General features: G+C 49.3%; 1 protein-coding gene across 1 annotated transcript; it reads right to left on the bottom strand.

The window, feature by feature from the left end:
• Positions 1-537: 537 nt before the first annotated feature.
• On the bottom strand, positions 538-15,685 carry si:dkey-237i9.1 (SEC14-like protein 1). Its single transcript, XM_068750522.1, has 16 exons — positions 15,348-15,685; positions 14,471-14,560; positions 9,611-9,760; positions 9,383-9,514; positions 8,925-9,053; positions 8,015-8,288; positions 7,754-7,863; positions 7,468-7,657; positions 6,725-6,813; positions 6,575-6,645; positions 5,536-5,707; positions 5,263-5,397; positions 5,018-5,152; positions 4,601-4,852; positions 4,333-4,511; positions 538-3,527 (listed from the first exon to the last, which is right to left on the bottom strand). Exons 2-16 carry the CDS (start codon positions 14,531-14,533, stop codon positions 3,422-3,424), a joined length of 2,187 nt encoding a protein of 728 aa, XP_068606623.1. The 5' UTR covers positions 14,534-14,560; positions 15,348-15,685; the 3' UTR covers positions 538-3,421.
• Positions 15,686-19,453: the final 3,768 nt, after the last annotated feature.

The following is a 19,453-nucleotide window of genomic DNA, read 5'->3' as shown; positions in this document are numbered from 1 at the left end:
AATACAAATGTTCCTTTATTGCTTTTCCATTTTCCTCTAGTGAAACGCAATAACACATATAATAAACCTTTCTACAGCTGTGTTAGTGTAACAACTATACATATAGGAATTGTTATTATAGTATATTTTGTGCAGGGGTCTTTTAATTCTTTTTTCTCAGGGTTTGTGTTTTGATTCTACTACTAGGAGACAATCAGGTTGCACACGAGAAGAAACGGAACGACTGGTAACTGCTCCTCGTGTGAGGAGGAACGTTTTAGCTGTAGCTGTCATGGTGAGCTGCTTCAAAGCATTGAAACAACAAAATAGCACTTGTAGAAAATTCAAAATCTCAATGGGAGATGAAGTCAGCCATGCAACAGTTTTCTTACCCTCATTAAAGTAGTGATGGATTCCAAGTTCAGCATTTTCAGTTAATTAGTTCATTACAATTACCTGTAGGGGTCAAACATATTGATTGAGATCAACAGATCAATATGTCCTTAACTTTGCCCTTCACATGTTGCAAAGATAAAAATCAAACGTGACACAAGAGCATTTATTTTCTAATATTTCAAGTTTAATATTTTCCAAAGGCATCATCTTCTCAGTTCAAACCAATCTTTTATTTTAAACATAATTCCTCACATGAAGATATGCATCAAGGTCAGCAAAGACAAACGTGTTAATTATTGACCTCCAGTTATAGCCCTCATAAGAGATCCTGATGTAAACAGAACACAATGCCAGAGCAGCAGAGCATAAAGAGACGACGAATGAAAGGAGAACGCTTTACGCCTAAGGCTTCGCTGAAGGTCTGCTCCCATTTCAAAGACACACACAGAGTAGTGTTTCAAAGCAACACAGCAAAACCGGAGTGTCAAGGTGATGAGGAAAAGATGAAGACATCAAGGAGAGGAGAAATCTGGTGCTTCATCAGTGAGGGAAACGTGCGGAGCAATGAAGAGCAGGAAAGTGTCTAACCAGGAGGAAGCAGAGGAACATTTCACAGGCATATATTTCTAACATTCTTCTACACCGTCACACAAAGGTCCTTTTTCTCAGTAAAGCATTTCATTTGATTGCAGCTAATGACGCACAGCTAGCATAAGCTAACGAGCTAACCCTCGACCTTTCACCCATCCGCATTAAAAACAGGCGTGTTTAAAAAAAACACGATTTCAGGAGTTTGATTTCAATACACTGTAAGCGTCATTCGGTAACCACGGCAACAGAGCACACCTGACTCTTTGCTTATTGCACGGATGTGTTGCATTTAGAAAATGTTCATTCATCTCTCAACGGCTCACCTATTAGTGCCTGGGGGGGGGGGGGGGGGGGGGGGGGGGACAGCAGTTACTTTTCATGAGACTTTCAAAAGGCTAAAATGGTATTTATTGACACAACTTTTAAAATGACTATCGTTTAATTTATAAATGATAGATCTGCACACCGGGCGTTACGGTACCGGGTTCAAATCCTATCTGTGCGGGTTTTCTCCGGTTTCCTCCCAGCTCCAAAAACATGCAATTTAGGTGAATTGATCACTTCAAATTGTCCGTAGTGTGTGAGCGTGTGTGTGTGTGTGTGTGGGTGTGTGTGGGTGTGAGAGTGGTTGTCTGTCCCTGTGTGGCCCTGCGATGCGTTGGCGATGCGTCCGAGGTGTACCCCGCCTCGTGTAGACGAGACGATGGATGGGCAATGTGTAAACGACATCAGGGCGTGAGCGTGCAGCAACGCCGCACTGCTTCACCCGTCAAGAACTCATCTTGAAACATCAAAAACAAGTCACAACCTCCAACACACCCCGGTTCCGGCACAATAAACGGATACTCACGCCCGACCCTGACACACGCTGACAAATAAGTAGAGAACGATGGAAGCTCTGCCCAATCAGATCAGAGGCTGGCCAGCAAGAGCCAATCAGCAGCACATTCACACACGATTCACTGAAATGTACTTTATATATTCAATGTAAAACGTCCCATCAACAAATAGTGGACAGCATGGTTATAAAAGACTTTATATAAACGCCATAACAACGCCGGCTGGATTATCGCCCATCGTGGATTTGGATGCTAAACATGTCTTTCCTTCCTGTGGTGGCAGCCAGCCCGGGTTATTTTATGTCCCACCTTTATTAACACTTTTAGCCAATGTTCTTCTTCGTGGTTTTTCTAGATACCTGTCTCCGTATTAAATAGTCCTTTTCATTGGATCGTTGGTTGTTTTCTTCTTTCATAAACCGTTTGAACTTTTCCTGTGTCTTCGCCTCTTCATTCTGGGCTCCACACTCACCCTAACCCGAACCCACCCGAACCCCGAGGCCGGAGGTCGATGGCGGACTCTGTTGTCGCGTGTCTTGGACACTTGGGCGAAGAGAGGGGCGGAGCTGTCAACCGATCACCACCTGGTGGTGGGTTGGATCCACCGGCAGGGTAGGGGGCCGGACAGAACTCCTCCCAGATCCCGGAGGAGGCCGGGGACATGGCGCCATCTGCCTGCCCGTCATCGGCCCCCAGCGCCCATCGGCCTCCGCAGACACCTCAGTGATAAATACCAAGATTTCACTCAGTGGAAACTTATTTTATTGATTCTAGCGGGTCAGAACCGGGTCGAGGCTTCAGACGCTTTCCAAGAAGCCATAAAGCCCACAGAGACGGGGAAACGGAACGAACGACCGAAAGCCCACAGAGCCGTGGGAAAATATCACCCGACTGGCGCCATCATTCACGTCACGGTCCACTAAACTCCACCCACTCCACGCAGTCCCACACGCCTGGTAGGGAGGGAACCGCCTCCACACGCCTGAACTATGAACGAGTCACCAGACCAATCACACGCCTGGTAGGGAGGGAACCGCCTCCACACGCCTGACCTATGAACGAGTCACCAGATCAACCAGACAAAAACGGGGGATTTTTCCACGTTTATGTGTAACAGCACATCCAGTGCACAAGAGTGAGGTACATTGTCTCCGTACTGTGTGTGTGTGTGTGTGTGTGTGTGTCTGTCTGTGTGTCTGTGTGTGTGTGTGTGCTTGTAAATGCATAAAGTAACAGCGCCTCCAGTGTCTTGATCCAGTCCTGTAACTCCCAAGACAACAATATTGCTTATTTCAGTTTCTGGCGCTGCGAACGCACCGCAATTCATCTCCCAACATCTAAACCCCCCCACCCCACACCACAACCCCCCATACGAGACAGGATCCAAACATTCTGACCCAAACCGCCCCAGCAGAGACACCAGGCACAAAAAAATATATGACTTCTGTGCAAAAAATCAGCCCTTTAAATTGTACACTTTTCTTTTGTTATTTTTTGCCTCAGATTTCTTTGAAGTTCTTTGCCTTCCATTTGTGCCAGCATCAGGAACGATGTGCGGAGACGACAATGGCGAGGACAGGAGGGGCTCCCCCCGGGATGCGCTCAGCCGCTGGTCTCTACCTGGACACCATGGAGCTGGCCTGTGATTGGCTGGAGGAGGTGGTGGCGGCGCTGAGCTGAGAGAAGCCGCTGTGGCTGGACTCCAGGCTGGTCATCGAGCCCCTGAGGAGACGGACAGATCTAGAGAGCACGTATGTGACTCGACACGGACTCCTCGCGTGTGCAACCCCAGAGCAACAGCAGTCAACGGCGTGTGTGCGCTCATAATGCAGAGCCGGACCATCGGCGAACAACGGTCCGTGTCAGAGGTCAACTAGAAGCTGAACGCTTTGCTTAACCATGTTGAAATGGTTCTCGTGATGCTCAGTCGTCGGCTGGGCACCAAATGGAGGTTCCGTTCCTCTGAGGGCTTTGCTGCCTTTTATTGTATTCGGCATCTTTCTGTCTAATTTACATAAACGAGTTAACAGAATCGCTGACTGGACAAAAAGCAGAAAAGACAAATCTGTCTACATTTTGTGCTGAAGAGTCGGAAAAATAAAAACACAGACCCACAGAAATATCGGAACGGGAAATCTGAACCTCAACCAGGTGGGTCGGCCACGAGACGCACGTCCTGCTGACTACTACGAACGTTAGACTCAGATTGTTAGTCGTAAAGATGGAGGAGTGCAGGAGAAGCGTCTCTGCAGCAGCCGAGCACTGCCCTGCAGAACTTAGCCCAAGCTAACATTCCTCACACCGGTCACGCAAGCAAGGGGACCAGAACCACCACGGTCTCATTAACCTGCTGTCCTGAGTGCGGCGATTCTAACTCAGAACACAAAGCAGCCGCATCATGTTAGCGGTTAGCAAAAGGCGCAAACCAGCAGAGGCGTTGCTGCCGTGAGGAGGTGGTTCAAAAATAGCAGGGATGACGACAGCTAGCGCGAAAGGAGGAGGAGCAAAGCACTGCGCCACGGCTCACCTGAAGTCCTCCGAGCCCAACACCTCGGTGTAGTACATGACTTTGCACTTGTGCGAGGAGACCTGCAGGGTCGCCAGCACGTCGTCCACCCGGGGCAAGTTGGTGGTGGAGCAGGCCGGCATGTTGTGGAACCTCCACTGGAGGATGTAGAAACCGGGCCACCGTGTAATGTGGGAGCCCTGGGGGGCAGATAAACGGGACAGATGATCCGAAAGCAACCCGGGAAATATATCCGACGGGCTGCGGCGCCGTGATTCCTGGACCGCACCTGCACGCTCTCGCCCTCCTTGCAGGTGAGCGGAGACTCCACCATGCTGTAGTCTTGCCCCAGCGTCCAGGACTTGTCGATCAGCTGGACATTGTTGCCCCCCGGGGACGTGATCCCGTGGGCTCCCTGGGCGTCTTTACGGGGAGCCTGGGGGGCCCGCTTTGAGTGGTAGATATTGAACACCACGTCACCTTTGCACATATCAAAGTCCCAGGTGATGACTGAGGAGGCGTCGATGATCTCGATCAGAAGCTAGAGGAGGGAGGAAGACGGGCAGATCGGGTTCAAAGCCACATCGGAGATCATGAAGCTCGAAGACGTGAACTACCGGACTCGCCCACTGGGGGGCGGAACTTCACGCAAAGCCTGGATCAAGGGCCCGAGAGGGGCGGGTCCACAGCACCTCCTCTCACTCACTTCATGCGGAGCTCCCTTGAAGATGCTGGCACTTTGGTAGATCGTCTCAGTCCACAGGCGGACATCTTCATTCTCCAACTCCTCGGGTGTTCGGTACATCGACTTGGGAACCAGGCCTCCATCCGGAACCTCACACTGCAGAGGGGCAAGAATGAACACGCACACACACACACACACACACATGTGGGTGGTGTCAGATTTCCAATCCGATGCTAAACAGATGGTTTACATCTCCCGACGCTCACCATGCACTCCCCTCCCAAGAAGTCAGGGATGATCTCCTTGTCTATGTAGTCGACCAGCCCCCCCGGACCCTGGTAGTCATTGCCTGCGTAAATGAGGAACTTCTTGCGGGTGTTTTCATCAATGAATGGACTCACCTAAAGGCAGATGTAAAGATGTTAGGGTTAGTATTCTATTCCTCTCAGCAGAGCGGAGCAGGAAGTGTGTTTCCCGCCTGTGAAGCTCGGGCTAACAAACACAAACAAGAAGCATTTCTCCCGGCTCCCGGCTCTCACCAGCGTCCAGAGGACCGGGAACACTCTGGGGGCTCTCAGGATGAGCAGGCGTCCCAGAGTCTCTGGGTAGTTGGCCTCCACGACCTCGATGATCCGGAGCAGCGCTTTGACTCCCGGTCGCCACAAGTGACGCATGTTCAGCCCCTCCAGGTCAACGAGACACGTCCAGCAGCTGCGGGACAGAGGAGTCCACAGTCACACGACTCCGCGTGGCACCCGCCCTCCTCGGGCGACGCCGAAGCGATGAAGACAACTGCTGCTAATCCCACTTCCTGTCATCCCCTCTGTCTGCCGAGTGCTGTGACGCCATTCGTAGTTCACGTGCCGTACGGCGTGGCCGTCACCGCCACCTCCGCCGCCGCTCCCTCCCTGTACATTCTTTCCATTTTGCACACACACACACACGCACACATGTGTTGCGCACGCACACATGCGCAACACATGTGTGCGTGCGTGCGCACCTGCGCACGAGCTGCAGCTGCTGCGACACGACTTCATGGCCAAACTAAGCCGTTACGTATTTGACAGTTTCTACTTCTCTGCTGACCAACGGGTCCAGTTTTCACTGCATGAAGTCATCGGCATTGATCTGGTTTTATCGGTCGGTGTTGATTAACTCTTTGAGTGCCGTTCACGTCTAAAGACGCTCACTGCTAACCCCGACATTGAAATCTGCCTCTCTTCAACGGCCGATAACTCCGGAACAGAAATGGTAGGAACACACCTTCTTTTTCTGACGAAAGAAGAGACTTTAATCTTTTATTTGTTCGGTTCGGCGTTTGCTTATTCATAGTAAAGAATATTCTGTGGGGCTTGGAAAATTGGAAAGAATGCGCGAAAACTGGGGCACTCAGCACATAGCTGAGCTGAAAATGGCTGGCACTGAAAGAGTTAATAGTCGTAACGCAGGAATGCAACCCTTTTAACTTCAGGCTTAATGAATATTTGCCTCCAAGTCTGAGCTTTAAGCAAAAGCTCGTTTTTGTTGACTATAAAACAGTGAAGACCCTGCTGGAGTCCAGCCGTGGTGAAGTCCTACCTGATTGGCTGCCCGAACACCTTGGTGTTCTCCTCGCAGCGTCTCAGACCCTCCTCATTGATAGACAGGACCTGAAGTGACAGCAGCAACAACGTTGAATGCATCACACACACGCCGGGCCGATCAACACGAGCGTCTCGTGTTTCTCACATGTCTGAGCAGAGACTCCTCCCCGAGCGCACGGACCAGTCCTTTGGTGTCCATCTGGCCCAGTCTCAGGATGTACAAGGGACGGCCATCTAGAACAATGACACAGCTGTCATAGAGAGCTCGAGCTCTCAGGCGGTTCACGTTGTGCTTAACGTTTGCGTCGTCCGTGTGGTCCGTTACGTAGAACCATAAGGGAGGAGCGAGTTCACGTTGTGCTTAACGTTTGCGTCGTCCGTGTGGTCCGTTACGTAGAACCATAAGGGAGGAGCGCGTTCACGTTGTGCTTAACGTTTGCGTCGTCCGCGTGGTCCGTTACGTAGAACCATAAGGGAGGAGCGCGTTCACGTTGTGCTTAACGATTGCATCGTCCGCGTGGTCCGTTACGTAGAACCATAAGGGAGGAGCGCGTTCACATTTCACGCTGTTCGGATAGAAGGACTACAAACAAGAGCGTCAACTGTTGCCTCACGCCCTGTTCTCAGCATGGAATGTACAGCATGTACCAGAAAGAAGAATGTGTGTGTGCGTGCGTGTGTGTGCGTGTGAGCCGTTTGGGTTGCCAGCATGCTTCACGTTTAATTAACTCTCCGACCTGAAGGCTGTGTCCAAAGAATGGCTCTCTGTGTGTGTGTAAATTGAAACGGATGAAATGAGACCTTCCTCTTGCGTACGATTGTGTGTGTGAACATGTTTAGAACACTCTGCTACTGACAGGAAGCACACAGCGCTCTGTCGGGACCTGCCTCGGTCATGGTGGTGCCAGCCCCCCGTGTAGTAGTCCTGGAGGACTTGTGGTGAACTCCAGCTCTCCAGCAGGTAGTCCACCTGGTGCTGCTTCCTCCAGGTCAGCGACTGGCAGAGGATCTCCCGCGCCTTGTCAATGTTGAAGTCCCGGGCGCGCAGGAAGCGCAGGATGTGCTCGTCTTTGGGGATCTGGGCAGCGAGGGGATGCATAACTAGAAAAGCACTCAGAGCGGTACTTTTGCCCGGGACTGTCCTTGTTAGCATTTATTAGCTTACTGCATGTACCTTTCCCTTATGAGTCTCTTGCAGCCATTTGCGAAGTCTGATTAGACAGCTCTCCTGCAGGGGGGTCAGGTCGCCTAGGTAACGTTTAATATAATCTGCATCCAACTTATCTACAAACAAACAAACAAACAAAAAGAAACTTGTTTATCCGCCTTCATTACTTTCTCATTTTCAAATACTGCAAACCCAAATTTCTGCGTGGAATATTCCGCTGCAACGAAAGCGAGCAGATTCCCTGTCCGGCTGTTCTCTCCCACTGACCTTCAGGTGTTCCAGCCATGACCTCCGCGAGGCTGTCCGCCTGGAGGCCGCCGCCCTCCTGCTTGGTGTCCTGAGTTACGCCGTCCTTGGCATCCGTGGGCTGCTGGATTGGAACGGTCGGGGCGGCAGTGGGTTTAGGGAGGACTGGGGGGCTGGAGGAGAGACTGGTTGGCCTGGGGAGAAGCGGGGGCTCGGAGGAGGGAGTCCAGCGGGGCACGTGGGTAACCCCGTCATCTTCCAGCTCCTTTAGGTAGAACTCGATGATTTCTTTTCCCTGTGATGCAAAGGGGAGTTGAAATTATAGAAAAACAGCAGAACAGGAAGTAAATAAATAAAGTTAAGACTGTTCATTTAATCATTTTCAATTAAGCATCAGAAACGGAGGGAAATAAAAAAAGCCTTTTTATATTCACTACAATTCCACGCATGCATGAAAAGTTAACATTAAAATGAAAGTCGATCTTTCTATTAGTGATGCCGAGGGGTTGGATGGTGGCGGTTCTTGGTGCCACTGCACCAGGGCTGCATGGGCGGCCTGCGACCTGCGACCTCCGACCTGCCTGCTGAACACACTCCTTACAGCAGAAAACAGTGCCACCATCGTTTAATGCTTGAGTCCTCAAAGCGAAAGAGCGTTATCAAATGGAAGCTTAAATATTACGACTGCAATCACTCATCTTCAGAGCGCGACGGCGTCCAGCAGAAGGCTTTTTAACGTATGCGCTAATAAGAAGGAAATGGCGCCTCGTACTTCCCGTTGTGCCACTAAAGCAAATCATTTTAACTAGATTTCGTCTCATCTTTTAAACATTAAGCTAACTGCCCACGTCCACCCAGAATGAGGGCCGGCGGCTCGTGCTGCTAGCGCGGAGGCAACACGATGACAGCTAACAGGATTAGCCGCACGCACCTTTTTGATACTGCTAGCGTACTGCTTCATCGCAACCTTTTCCACGGTGCTCTCGAATCCAAAGAACGACTTGATGTCCAGGCTGGCAGTCTGCTCGAAACACGTCCAGTCCTCATTCTCCGGGTGAACCTGTGTGCAAAAAAAACATGCTGCGTATTATAGGCAGGTTTCTATGGCAACCACCCAGTTCCACTAGAAAGACACACATCCATTCAGAAAACATTTCACGCTGTGCATCAGTTCGCGATTTACATTCCTACAAGTTTGAACGTTCAACGTATCAAAGAACGATCCTGGAACGATCTGAATAAGGAGCCCTCCCATCCTGGTTACCGTTAGCGACCTGCGCCACAACTTGGTTTTGTCTGCAGGCAAGCAGGACCCGATTAGATTGGGTCAAGTTCCTGGGTTCTTGGGTCGAGGGCAAGAAGAACCTGCACTGGGGGGGGGCTACTAACCGAATAGCAGCAGGTCTCATGGATGATGACCCTGTTGGAGAACGTCTCGTTATGGGACTCGATGTGGAGCGTCCTCTCTTTTCGGTTCAGCGTGTTTTTCTGGAGGAAGTAGACGTAGTCCACTCCGGCGATCTGAAAGTCACACACGCCCAAGAAACAATGCAAACCAGGGCAACGAAACGTCCCTGCATGCAGGGCGGTACACGAAAACGCTGACACGCAACGTACCCTTTTGAGCAGACGAGGGGCGTCGACATCCAGGGCACAGCGGCGCTCGATCCCGTGGGTGGCGCCGTCGCCGCTGGTCTCCTCGGCCATCACGTCGCTCGCCACAAACATGGGGATGAGGTGACAGGTGGGGAACCTGCGCTCATAGGCCTGCAGGGGGGGCGCGGGAACAGAGTCAGCTAATGGCATGGTGAGTCCGAGGACAAAGTCCCCCCCCACGCTGCTGTAAAAACGTGGATAGACCTCAACCCCCCCTCAGAGGAGAAAGCGAGCAGACAGACATGAAAATCACCGACAAATGTGAAGATAGGCTTCAATAAGAAGACGGAGAACCTTGGTGGGGGGGGGGGGGGGGGGGGCGGAACAGCGCGAGGTCACGCACCAAGACCTTCACAAAGCAAGGCTCGTCGCTACAGACGCCATCCTTCTTCTCCGGCGCTCTGCGGAAGCCAGCCATGTTGTAGCCGAGGCAACCGGCACCGCCCCGGCGCTCGTCTTCGCCGTCATGTCATTTTGGATTGGTTCATCTTTAACTGTTTGTGAGAATTAGTGTATTTTACTGTGAATAAGTAAACGGGTGAATGGACGTAGGGCTCGCCCCCCCCCCCGGCAACATGAAGGCTGAGCTCTGCTGTTCTGCCCTGATGCTCTGGCTTTGTCGTTCTGCAGTCAGCAAAGCAGCCCCAACAACAAACTCCGTGACCCCCGCCGTGCGGCGTGGAAAAACAGCGCGACTCGAAGCGGACCCGGCTGCTTTCATTTAGTGTTCCTGAACAACAGAAGCGCTCCAGCTGGGTTGAACTGGACACGGCTAAAAACGGACCCATTGTTGGTGTCACAACAGGAAACGCGGAGGGGAGCGGAACGCCACGGCTGCCAGGCTCAACGTTCGGACCGCGGCGCTCCCAAGGACGAAGGCCTGGAGGCGAACTTGAGTCCCGTTCCCGGCCCTCCTCCAGTCCCACGGCACGTTAAATTGAGTCTTCTGTGGGAATGACTCACATCACAACATAAATATTTGGACTGGAATTCATCCAGTCAAGCTTGAGGGCAGAATGACAAAAAAAAAACCAGACAACAAATATACATTCCTTAAAAAAAAAAAACAGGGACCGTCGTCCTTCAGTCTCCGTAATGGAGACACGCCTAAACAGGCAAGGAGGAAAACGGCACGGGGATAGGACACGAGATCCATGTTGTTCAGGAAGGAAGAAATCCAGGAATTCCCAAGAGCTGCATGGAACAGTCTGGAACAGAACCCCAGCTGGCCCAGCCATTATCCAGCCTGAAAACACGACAGTAAATATCGCTGCAGGAATGCGCCGAACGAATAGAGGAAGACCAGCAGAGCTCTCCGGGGCGCTCTGGATGGAAGCCAAACGCACCTTCGGCTGCTGGTGCTTCGGTTCTAGGATGAACCGGCAACAGCCAATGAAATGTAGTCATGATCCTTAAATCAGTGGTGTGATCACAACACTGAAAGGAAGGCGGTGTGAGGCGACTTCCAAAGACGAGTTCGAGGATGGCCAAAGACGAGTCTTTGCACCGTGGCCGCTCTGACGCAACACGTCTGTCAGCTTTTGAGAAACCGCGAGGAACAGGGAAGCGGTTCCTGTCGATGGCTGGGCGCCAGCAGGAAGCCGTCGCTGACGAACGCCAGCGGCGTGCTCATCCATCCGACGGGACGTCTCAGATGCACGCCGGTCCAGATAACAAAGGTCGCACGCCGCCTCGGGGGCACGCATTTACACAACATGCAGCCGACAGGCTGTTCCATAAAGAGGAAAATGGAAAGGAACATTCCTCTGCTTTGCTTTTCAGAGGGCGAAGCTATCAAGTCTAGGCTGATCTGCATAGACTCAAATGCTAACCCAAACGCTAACCCAAACGCCAACCCAAACGAACCAACGCCCTGCCGTGATGCGAGATGCTTTTTATGCAGAACACAACGTGAGGTTACGGTTGAGACGCACCGGTTTGTCAGGAAAAGCTTTCCTGTCCCGACTTGTCCTTCCAGCCTGGAGCTCGGGAGGCTCCGTACCGTATTTTACCGTATTTAAAAACGCATTTCTGTGAGAGACAGATCATATTTTTGAACAGTAATTTCATGCATTTTTACGTAAGACCATCAATTTGAGTATAATCAGTCTGAATGTATTAAACTCATTAAATGCCAAATTAGGTTTGGAATTGGATTCTGCTTCTCTTCAACGGCCAATAACAAAACAAAAACGTGTAGAACCAAACGCGTTCAATATTTACACGCCGCAGCGCGTGGCGTGAGGCAGGAAGCGCGCTTTAAGCTCTGACAATCAGCTTTGATTCGATTTGCCATCGTGAAGGTACAATCGGGATCAGTTTAAAAAAGAAGAAGATGCATTTGAATAAACAAACAAAAGAAAACTATGAAGATCATCAATTCAGTACCGGCAGCGCTGATCCAGTGGGTTTTACTATGACTCATTCCACGCTGAGTCACTGTGTGCACACACACACACACACACACACAGCATTTGAATCAAGAGCCACTTGCGTGAGATGAAGAAGAAACCACGCCTGTAAAAATATCCTGTGGCGTTTCAATAGCGCCCGGTCCATGTTCTCCACAGCCGGACCAATCAGGTGAGCAACGCAGCACGATGGGGCGGCTCCGGGCCGCGGTGTTGACATTGACGTCATCTCTTTGTAAAGCGAGTAACAGAGTGTTTGCTTTAATACAAAACAAAGCCTGTTACCTGCTTTCACGGTTTCTAAGGGCAAACAAAGGGCCATTTGACCGAGAGAACAAGATCCTGATTGAAGACGCAGTCCAGCGTCCGGCCCCTGCGTGCCGCACCACCCACATGGGAGGCAGAAGGGGGCCATTGGCAATGTGCGCTGAGATTAAACGAATGCAACGCTGGAATTACTGCGTGGGCCACGCATGCGTCTCTCCGCTGTGGAGCTGGGACACGCACGCGTGTCTCCGCTGTGGAGCTGGGACACGCATGCGTGTCTCCGCTGTAGAGCCGGGACACACACGCGTGTCTCCGCTGTAGAGCTGGGGACACGCATGCGTGTCTCCGCTGTGGAGCTCGGCCATGCATGCGTGAGAGGACGGATGAGCCGGATGACCATCTGTCGCCCATCAAAATGTCATCACAGTAAAAGCACCACTGAGCTGCGAGCGTTCCTGCAGGCGAAAGCCTCGCTGAGACAAATCCCTGATACATCATAGGTCAGGAAAACATGGCGGCGCATGCATGCGAAGGCTGCGACCGCATATTGAGCGCATTTGTCTAACTCGCCGCTGCACCTCTATCTGTTGCCACACTGCAGCATGATTGCTGTTTCAACAGACGCTGAAGGCTGGTTGTGTAAGACCGCGTTCGCACTATGTCCGGCTACGTAAAGCGGTGTGTGTGTGCGGGGGGGGGGCTGCGGCACAACATCTTGACCTTGCAGTAAAAGAGAGGGTGAATGAGAGCCCTGGTGAACAGCAAATTAAATCGGCCTTGGAATTTTCTCCTCGGCGCCAAGAGTCGGGGGGGGGGACAGTCCAGCATGAATGCTGATGGAAGCGGCGGATGGTAAGCTCGTCCCCACAAAGCAGGACACGCAGCATCCAGTGAATCAAAGCCCAAAGCTCTGACAGCTTCATTCACAGGAGCCGAATCGGCACGGAGAATACAAAGACACGAGATCATCGCACACGTCACCGGAAAAGGAATATTAAATGTCCTAAAATGCCCCTCGGGGATAATAAACAAAGCCTTTTGAATTGAGGATTGAATAAATATTACACCTCCTTTGAGGATCGTCAGGGCTCTACGTTTTTTTTTTCTCCAGGAAAGTCTGAGAATCTTAGCTTGTGGGTGCAGAGAAGCATCGAGGTAAGTATGAGCGCTGCAAAAGCCGGAACCAGAACGTAAGTGGGTCAGGACGAGGTGGGGCAGAGTGTCACCTGAGCAGGGACCGAACGCCAGGCCGGACAAAGAGAAGGGGCGGAGCAGGACGAGCCAACTTTAGACGCAGCAAAGTGCTGGTGAGCTGCAAAGCATGCTGGGGTTGACCCCAATATAGAAGCCTATAGGGAGGAGGAGGAGCCCAAAGTAGCTCAGGGGACAGGGTCCCTGCAGCCTGGGAAATGCTTCAGGCCTGCAGAACAAGCTTCTCTCCCGTGCGGCTTCTCATCATCGCCTTCGTGCTTGTACAGATTTCTTTCAACACTAGAATCAAGCTTTTCTCCTTTTGTGCGTCGCGATCGGCTCGGTGCTCATTTCTAGTTTCAGATAGAAAATCAATTCAAATTTTGAGATACTGATCGAGGCGAGATACAAGTTCGATGTCACATGCACCGCTTTAAAACGACACTAAACTTAAGAAGCAGATTAGCGCTGCAGCATTAAACACCAAGGCAGAGCTTCAAAGATAAGGCCCTCATCACCTATGAATCGATGAAGACTCGCCGATTTAGTTAAAACCATTTCAACTATTGTTTCGTCACTCCCCCCCCCCCCCCCCCCCCCAACATGAAAACATTTTCAAAGGTTTCTCTTTCTTCTGATTTAAGGCTTCAAGAAAATTGAATCATTTTCAATGAAACTGATTTGCATCTTGAGCATGTGATCAGTTAATGTTGCTTCCTCTGATGAAGAGGGTTTAGCCACTAAGCAGGAAACAGCAGGACTTACTCTGACGTGGGACATCCTGCCCCTTCCCTGGGGCAGGGGCAGGGGCAGGACCAAAGCACTCTGGCCTCATGGATTAGCCAAGAATGCCGAGGTTACCATGCGCAGGTTAGGCCCCGCCCACCAGCATTACATCACTGACTCTATGGTTTTGAGAGGGCCGACTATAAGCAGAGTTAAAGACACTTACCGCCATCACCAGCTCAAACGGCTGCTTGTACACCCGCACGGGCGACTGATACTTCTGCACCATGATGGGGATCGCAGCGACGGCGACAACCTGAACACAAGTAAAAGAGTGCACTGCAGTCACCGGCGTCTGCGAGAGAGAGGCGTGTTTTGGACAACTGCGTTGCGTGATGCCAGGTATGTGAGTCTTTGCGCGCTCTAGAAAAACATGCGTCATAATGAGCTACAGAGGGAAACTCTCATGAGACGCGATCATCAAAGTCACGGGATCTCCTGCTCGCTGGTTAAACAGAGGCTGGACCTCTGCTGGGGGTGGAGCTACCATCTCTGTGAACGCTCAGGTGAACAACAACAACAACTGCAGGTGCTGATGGCACGCGATGGAGTATTGGACACACACACACGAGCAAAAGGAACCTTCCCGGCAGTAGAATACACGCCTCAATCAAATCTAACAGAATCTGTCAAGTCAAAAGTTTGAAGTTTGGTTTGATCTCGAGGCGATATGTTGGTCGAACATGCCGACGCGTGTCCGGAACTCCTGCTATGCAGGGTTGGGAACATTTCAGGAAGGAGGACTAATACACACAAATACATGTCCTTACCGTTAAGATAGCTGTTTTGACAGGAATCATCTTTAAAACTGAGCAATTTCGTACCACAGACCTCCCTCCGCATGAAACGAAATAAAATGAAGATAAAAGGCATTTTAGAATAATTTCGGTTTTTTTTTGTTTGTTTGTTTACATTTTAACAACCAGCTTGATGCTGTTAAAGCCGCCTTGCTACACCGACGAGTAAAGGTTCACTTACTAGCCCGGAAGCTAGGTGCTAATCTAAGACACTGTTCAGGTGAAAATATTATAAAAGGTTCTTACCAGAGTCAGAGATGTGAATTAATCTGGTTAATCTCTGTTTCTTCTGGAAGAGCAACGATAGTCACCTCCTGCCATTCCCCTCCCCGGGTCCGCACTTCGCCGGCTCCTGGACGACGAGCTAAACCCAGAAGCTAACGCTAGTTAGCTTTATTGTGCTAGCTGGCCATGGAGCCGCACTCGGGAATCGAGCGGGCTAATGCCGGGACGAGTCCTCCCGGGAGACCTCCTGGCTATTCGCGTGACTTCAACACTATCGTGAACAGTCCCTCGGACGAAAAGCGTGGACAGGACGGTGAGTGTCCTCCTCTCGGTGAGTGTCCTCCTCTCTGTGATCTCCTCCTCCCTCCGATCCCCTTCTCTCTGTGATCTCCTCCTGCCTGTCCCTGAGTGACGTCGCTCCGCCCAGCCTCCTACGTCATCGCCGCCAGAAGCCCTTCATTCCGATCGCGGTTGTTCCTGCAGCTCCGAGCGGGTCTCGTGTTTCCGTTGAAAAGGTGCAATAATCTGCTATTAGGATAATAAAAAATGTATTATAATCTAAAAAATGAAGTGAAAACCTCAAAACAAATTTTGTTGTTCATCAAATATAAAAGTATTTGCATGTTAAAATGTGTTTTACTGAAACATTTTCAAATATATCTTTTTTTTAGCAGAAATATTTCCTTCCTGTAACTCAAACTTGTCTGGATTTCGCAGAAGCTTTTCTTACGTTCTCAAAGTGAAATACACTCACTTCCTAATAAAGTAAGAGGCTTGCCGGCGGATAATGGTGATAGCATTAAGGCGATTGCGTGTCAAAGACCAGTTAGTTGAGTTTGTACAGTCAACACTGTCACACAACAGCGAACAAAGAAAATAAAAGATTGCGCAATCGCACGATGGAGAATGCGATCTATTATGAAAAACAAGTACAGGGATTCAAATAAATTCTTTTTTTCCCCCACCAAATGCGGATTGGATGTACATTTTAATTATAACATGGTTACATGCATATTTTGTAATAAATAAATATATATAGTATATATAGTTTAATTTAATTTAATATTGGTTTCATTTTTATTTGTATTGTTAAATTTGTATTGTTGATTGTGGATGATTTATGTACGAAGGACTTTCAACGGAAACAAGACCGCAAGGGCTTTTTTGAAATGCTCCTGTTAGACAGGATGTTTGACTTTATTTGTACTGTAATACATGCTACTGTGTGACTGTACTTGTACTCTAACATTCTATCTAATAAATATATTCATCATCATCAATCAAGAGAATATGCTCCAATGTCTGCATGCCACACTGGATTTGTTATTTACCAGCAAATGATGAAATCATTTAAGAACAGACGGGTGCTTACTGCCCTCTGCTGGGCAATGGCGAGAGTTACATGACGTGTCAGTCGGGATAAATAATGCAGACTTCTCTGACCGGTTTAAAAAGAAAGACGCCAGTCCTTCATTCATTTTCCTTTTAGGCTGAATTGTGATTGAATTTTGGTCATCCCTTAACTTTAGCAGTTAAATTCATCTGATAAATCAGATTGGGAGTAAAATACCAGTGAAAATAACGGCATTCCCATGATCTTCAGCCATAGTCATCCATATACTTCCCATTAGTGAGAATGTTAGCTTTTAGCTCCAAGCATCACTGTGCCTATAGCACAGAGTTCATATGCATATTGATTGGGCATAATGAAGGAAATATCATCTTGAGTTGTTGACAAATAAACAATCAAGTGAGTGTCTTCAGCTGAAAAGATACGTTTTGACTTCTAACACACATTCTGCACGGCTGGAAACTGATTCTCCATTAAATCAATGTATTTTGTGTAAGAATCATTATCTCATTGTGGCCAAACATTAAGTATCTCAAATCTAAATATATGTTATCTAATCCTAACAACACATTTTACCACGCATGCATGATCAAAAGAAGAGGAACCAAAGCTTCTCGTTGAGGGTTAGTGAGGACCTCAGCGTTGTGTGACAGTAAACTAATAAATGTCATAATTTCCTTTTTCTTTAGCAAGAAAAAAAGTGTGAAATGCGAGTAACCAATAGTCAGAGCTCCACCCATTTTTAGCACCAGTCTTTGGAAGGGAAACATAAATATTTCTTGCTAATCAAGTTAAATAGAAAAATGTTTCTGCCAGTTGTGATTATGATGAAAAAATGCATTTACCTGCAACCAGTATGGGTCAATAGTTGCAGTCATTATCGATGCGTTTGCAGGTTGTGATTTTATATGTCATTGCAGATATTCCTGTCTGTGAAATATCAGAAAATGATGTTAAGAGCACTAATCCAACACTATTCAGTTTCCATCGCGTGTGGCAAAGAAATGATTTAATTGGCACATTCAAGCTTTTTTGCTGTGACTACTCCAACGACAACGCTGACTATCCTTCGTCACAAATGTCGCAGTGATTTCAATAATTACGGCTTGACAGCAGGTGAACAGAGCCTTCAGATGGACCTACCGCTATCTGGATTATACCTTTAATTTAAACGTCTTCAGTAGATGCATCTGATATTTTAACATGGGGCGATGGGCGGCAATACTGGTGACATCCTCCTCTCATGGAACCAATGTATCCTGCAGGTGTGTACAGGCAGACATGCAGGAAGTGGTTTTCATGCAATGAGAGTGCAGACTCGCTTTGACAGGAAACTGATCTCAACAGCCGAAAGGCCATACACCCGCTGGTAGACGAAAACAAGTCAAACTGTCCCTCCTTTTCTCAACGACTGCTTCATTGAACAAGGGCGTAATGACATTGAACAGGCAAACATAAAGAGCTGTTGGTGGATCTATTCACTCGTGAAGTCAGTTGCACTTTGAAAACCAGCATGTGTGGACAAGGTTTTTATTGAAGGTGCTATTAATTTTTTTTTTGCTAAATGTCCTCAGGACATCCTGGGTGATGCATTTAAGAAGAGGGAAAAATACAAAGCAGGAAAAACAATGAGATTTCTGTAGGTACATGAAATCCTCTGTACTGTTTCATAAGGAAGCAAGCAAGCCGTGACAGAGGAGTTGTGACGTGCAGCAAGCGACCACACCGAGAGCAACGACCAGCCTGTTGTTTCCGGATGACGTTTTGCAAGACAGGAAACGAGAAACGCGGAGCGATAGAACCAGTGCATGCATCGACTACGTTGGCATCCTTAGAATTTATAACGATCCCTGCAAGGAAATCAGAAAGGAATCTGGCCAGGTTTCCTATGAGGTAAAAGGAATTTGAATTTTCATACATTTTTCAGACGTCACACCGGAAAATCTGAAATGGGCACAGAAGAGATGGATGCAGAGCCTGCAACCCATCCTCCACTCAAGGACCAGGGGCCCCCCGAGGAGAAGAGGCCTCCTACGGATCCTCCTGAAGGACAGACAGCTGAGACCAGAGACCAACTCCACATGTGCAAGCGGAATACCGACTCCAAGGGAACGCTCAATGAGGCCAGGGAAGAAGGAGAAGAGGGGGAGGTTTCCTCCACACATACAACCAATAAGGTTCCAAAGGTTTCCACCAACAAATGGAGTAAGGTGAACAACTGGCGCAAGGCCCTAAGCGAGGACGCCGGGGAGAAAAATCCATCCAGCGGAAAAGGTGGAGATGGAGCCAAGCCGGATAAAGGCTCAGGGGGAACCAGGAAGAATCCGTTCAGAAGGGCCCTCTCCGAACCCCCGGGGGCGCTGTTCACAGCCCTGACTGCATCCTCCACAGCTTCATCATCGGCGGCTGCAGAGGCCTCAGGAACCCACTCAACAGACCCTTCACAAAGAGGGGGTGGAGGGACACTCTTTAAAAAGTACTTGAGGACTGTGTCTCAGAGACTGAAAAGGCCCAGGCTGCAGAGTCGGAGCAGCACCTCCAATTTACTGCCAGGTAATCAATCAAAACACGTGATCGGCAAGTATATGGGAATGTATTAACTTCCTCATCTGTTGTTCCTCATCACATTTGTTGTGAGCAGCTGAAACTATAGAAGGAAAGATTTGAGGTAAAATGATGCACAAAAGTAGCTGCAGTTGGTTGAAGAGCAGCGGGATTACATTCTTTAAAGTGAAAGTCCCAGTTGGAGATAATTACAGCAGAAGTTATTCTTAAA

The sequence above is a fragment of the Brachionichthys hirsutus genome, chromosome 17 (genome assembly GCF_040956055.1).
Source record: "Brachionichthys hirsutus isolate HB-005 chromosome 17, CSIRO-AGI_Bhir_v1, whole genome shotgun sequence".
In the NCBI taxonomy this organism is placed as follows: Eukaryota; Metazoa; Chordata; class Actinopteri; order Lophiiformes; family Brachionichthyidae; genus Brachionichthys; species Brachionichthys hirsutus.
The sequence above is the reverse complement of the archived record's forward strand: the minus strand, read 5'-3'. Positions and strand labels throughout refer to the sequence as shown.

Excerpts from the sequence above, each read along its gene's own strand:
- si:dkey-237i9.1 (XM_068750522.1), bottom strand. The coding sequence starts at position 14,533 with ATGGTGCAGAAGTATCAGTCGCCCGTGCGGGTGTACAAGCAGCCGTTT. Across the intron at positions 9,515-9,610 it reads CCCCTCGTCTGCTCAAAAGG|ATCGCCGGAGTGGACTACGT; the intron begins GTACGTTGCGTG and ends TGTGACTTTCAG. Across the intron at positions 7,658-7,753 it reads AAGAGACTCATAAGGGAAAG|ATCCCCAAAGACGAGCACAT; the intron begins GTACATGCAGTA and ends CTCGCTGCCCAG.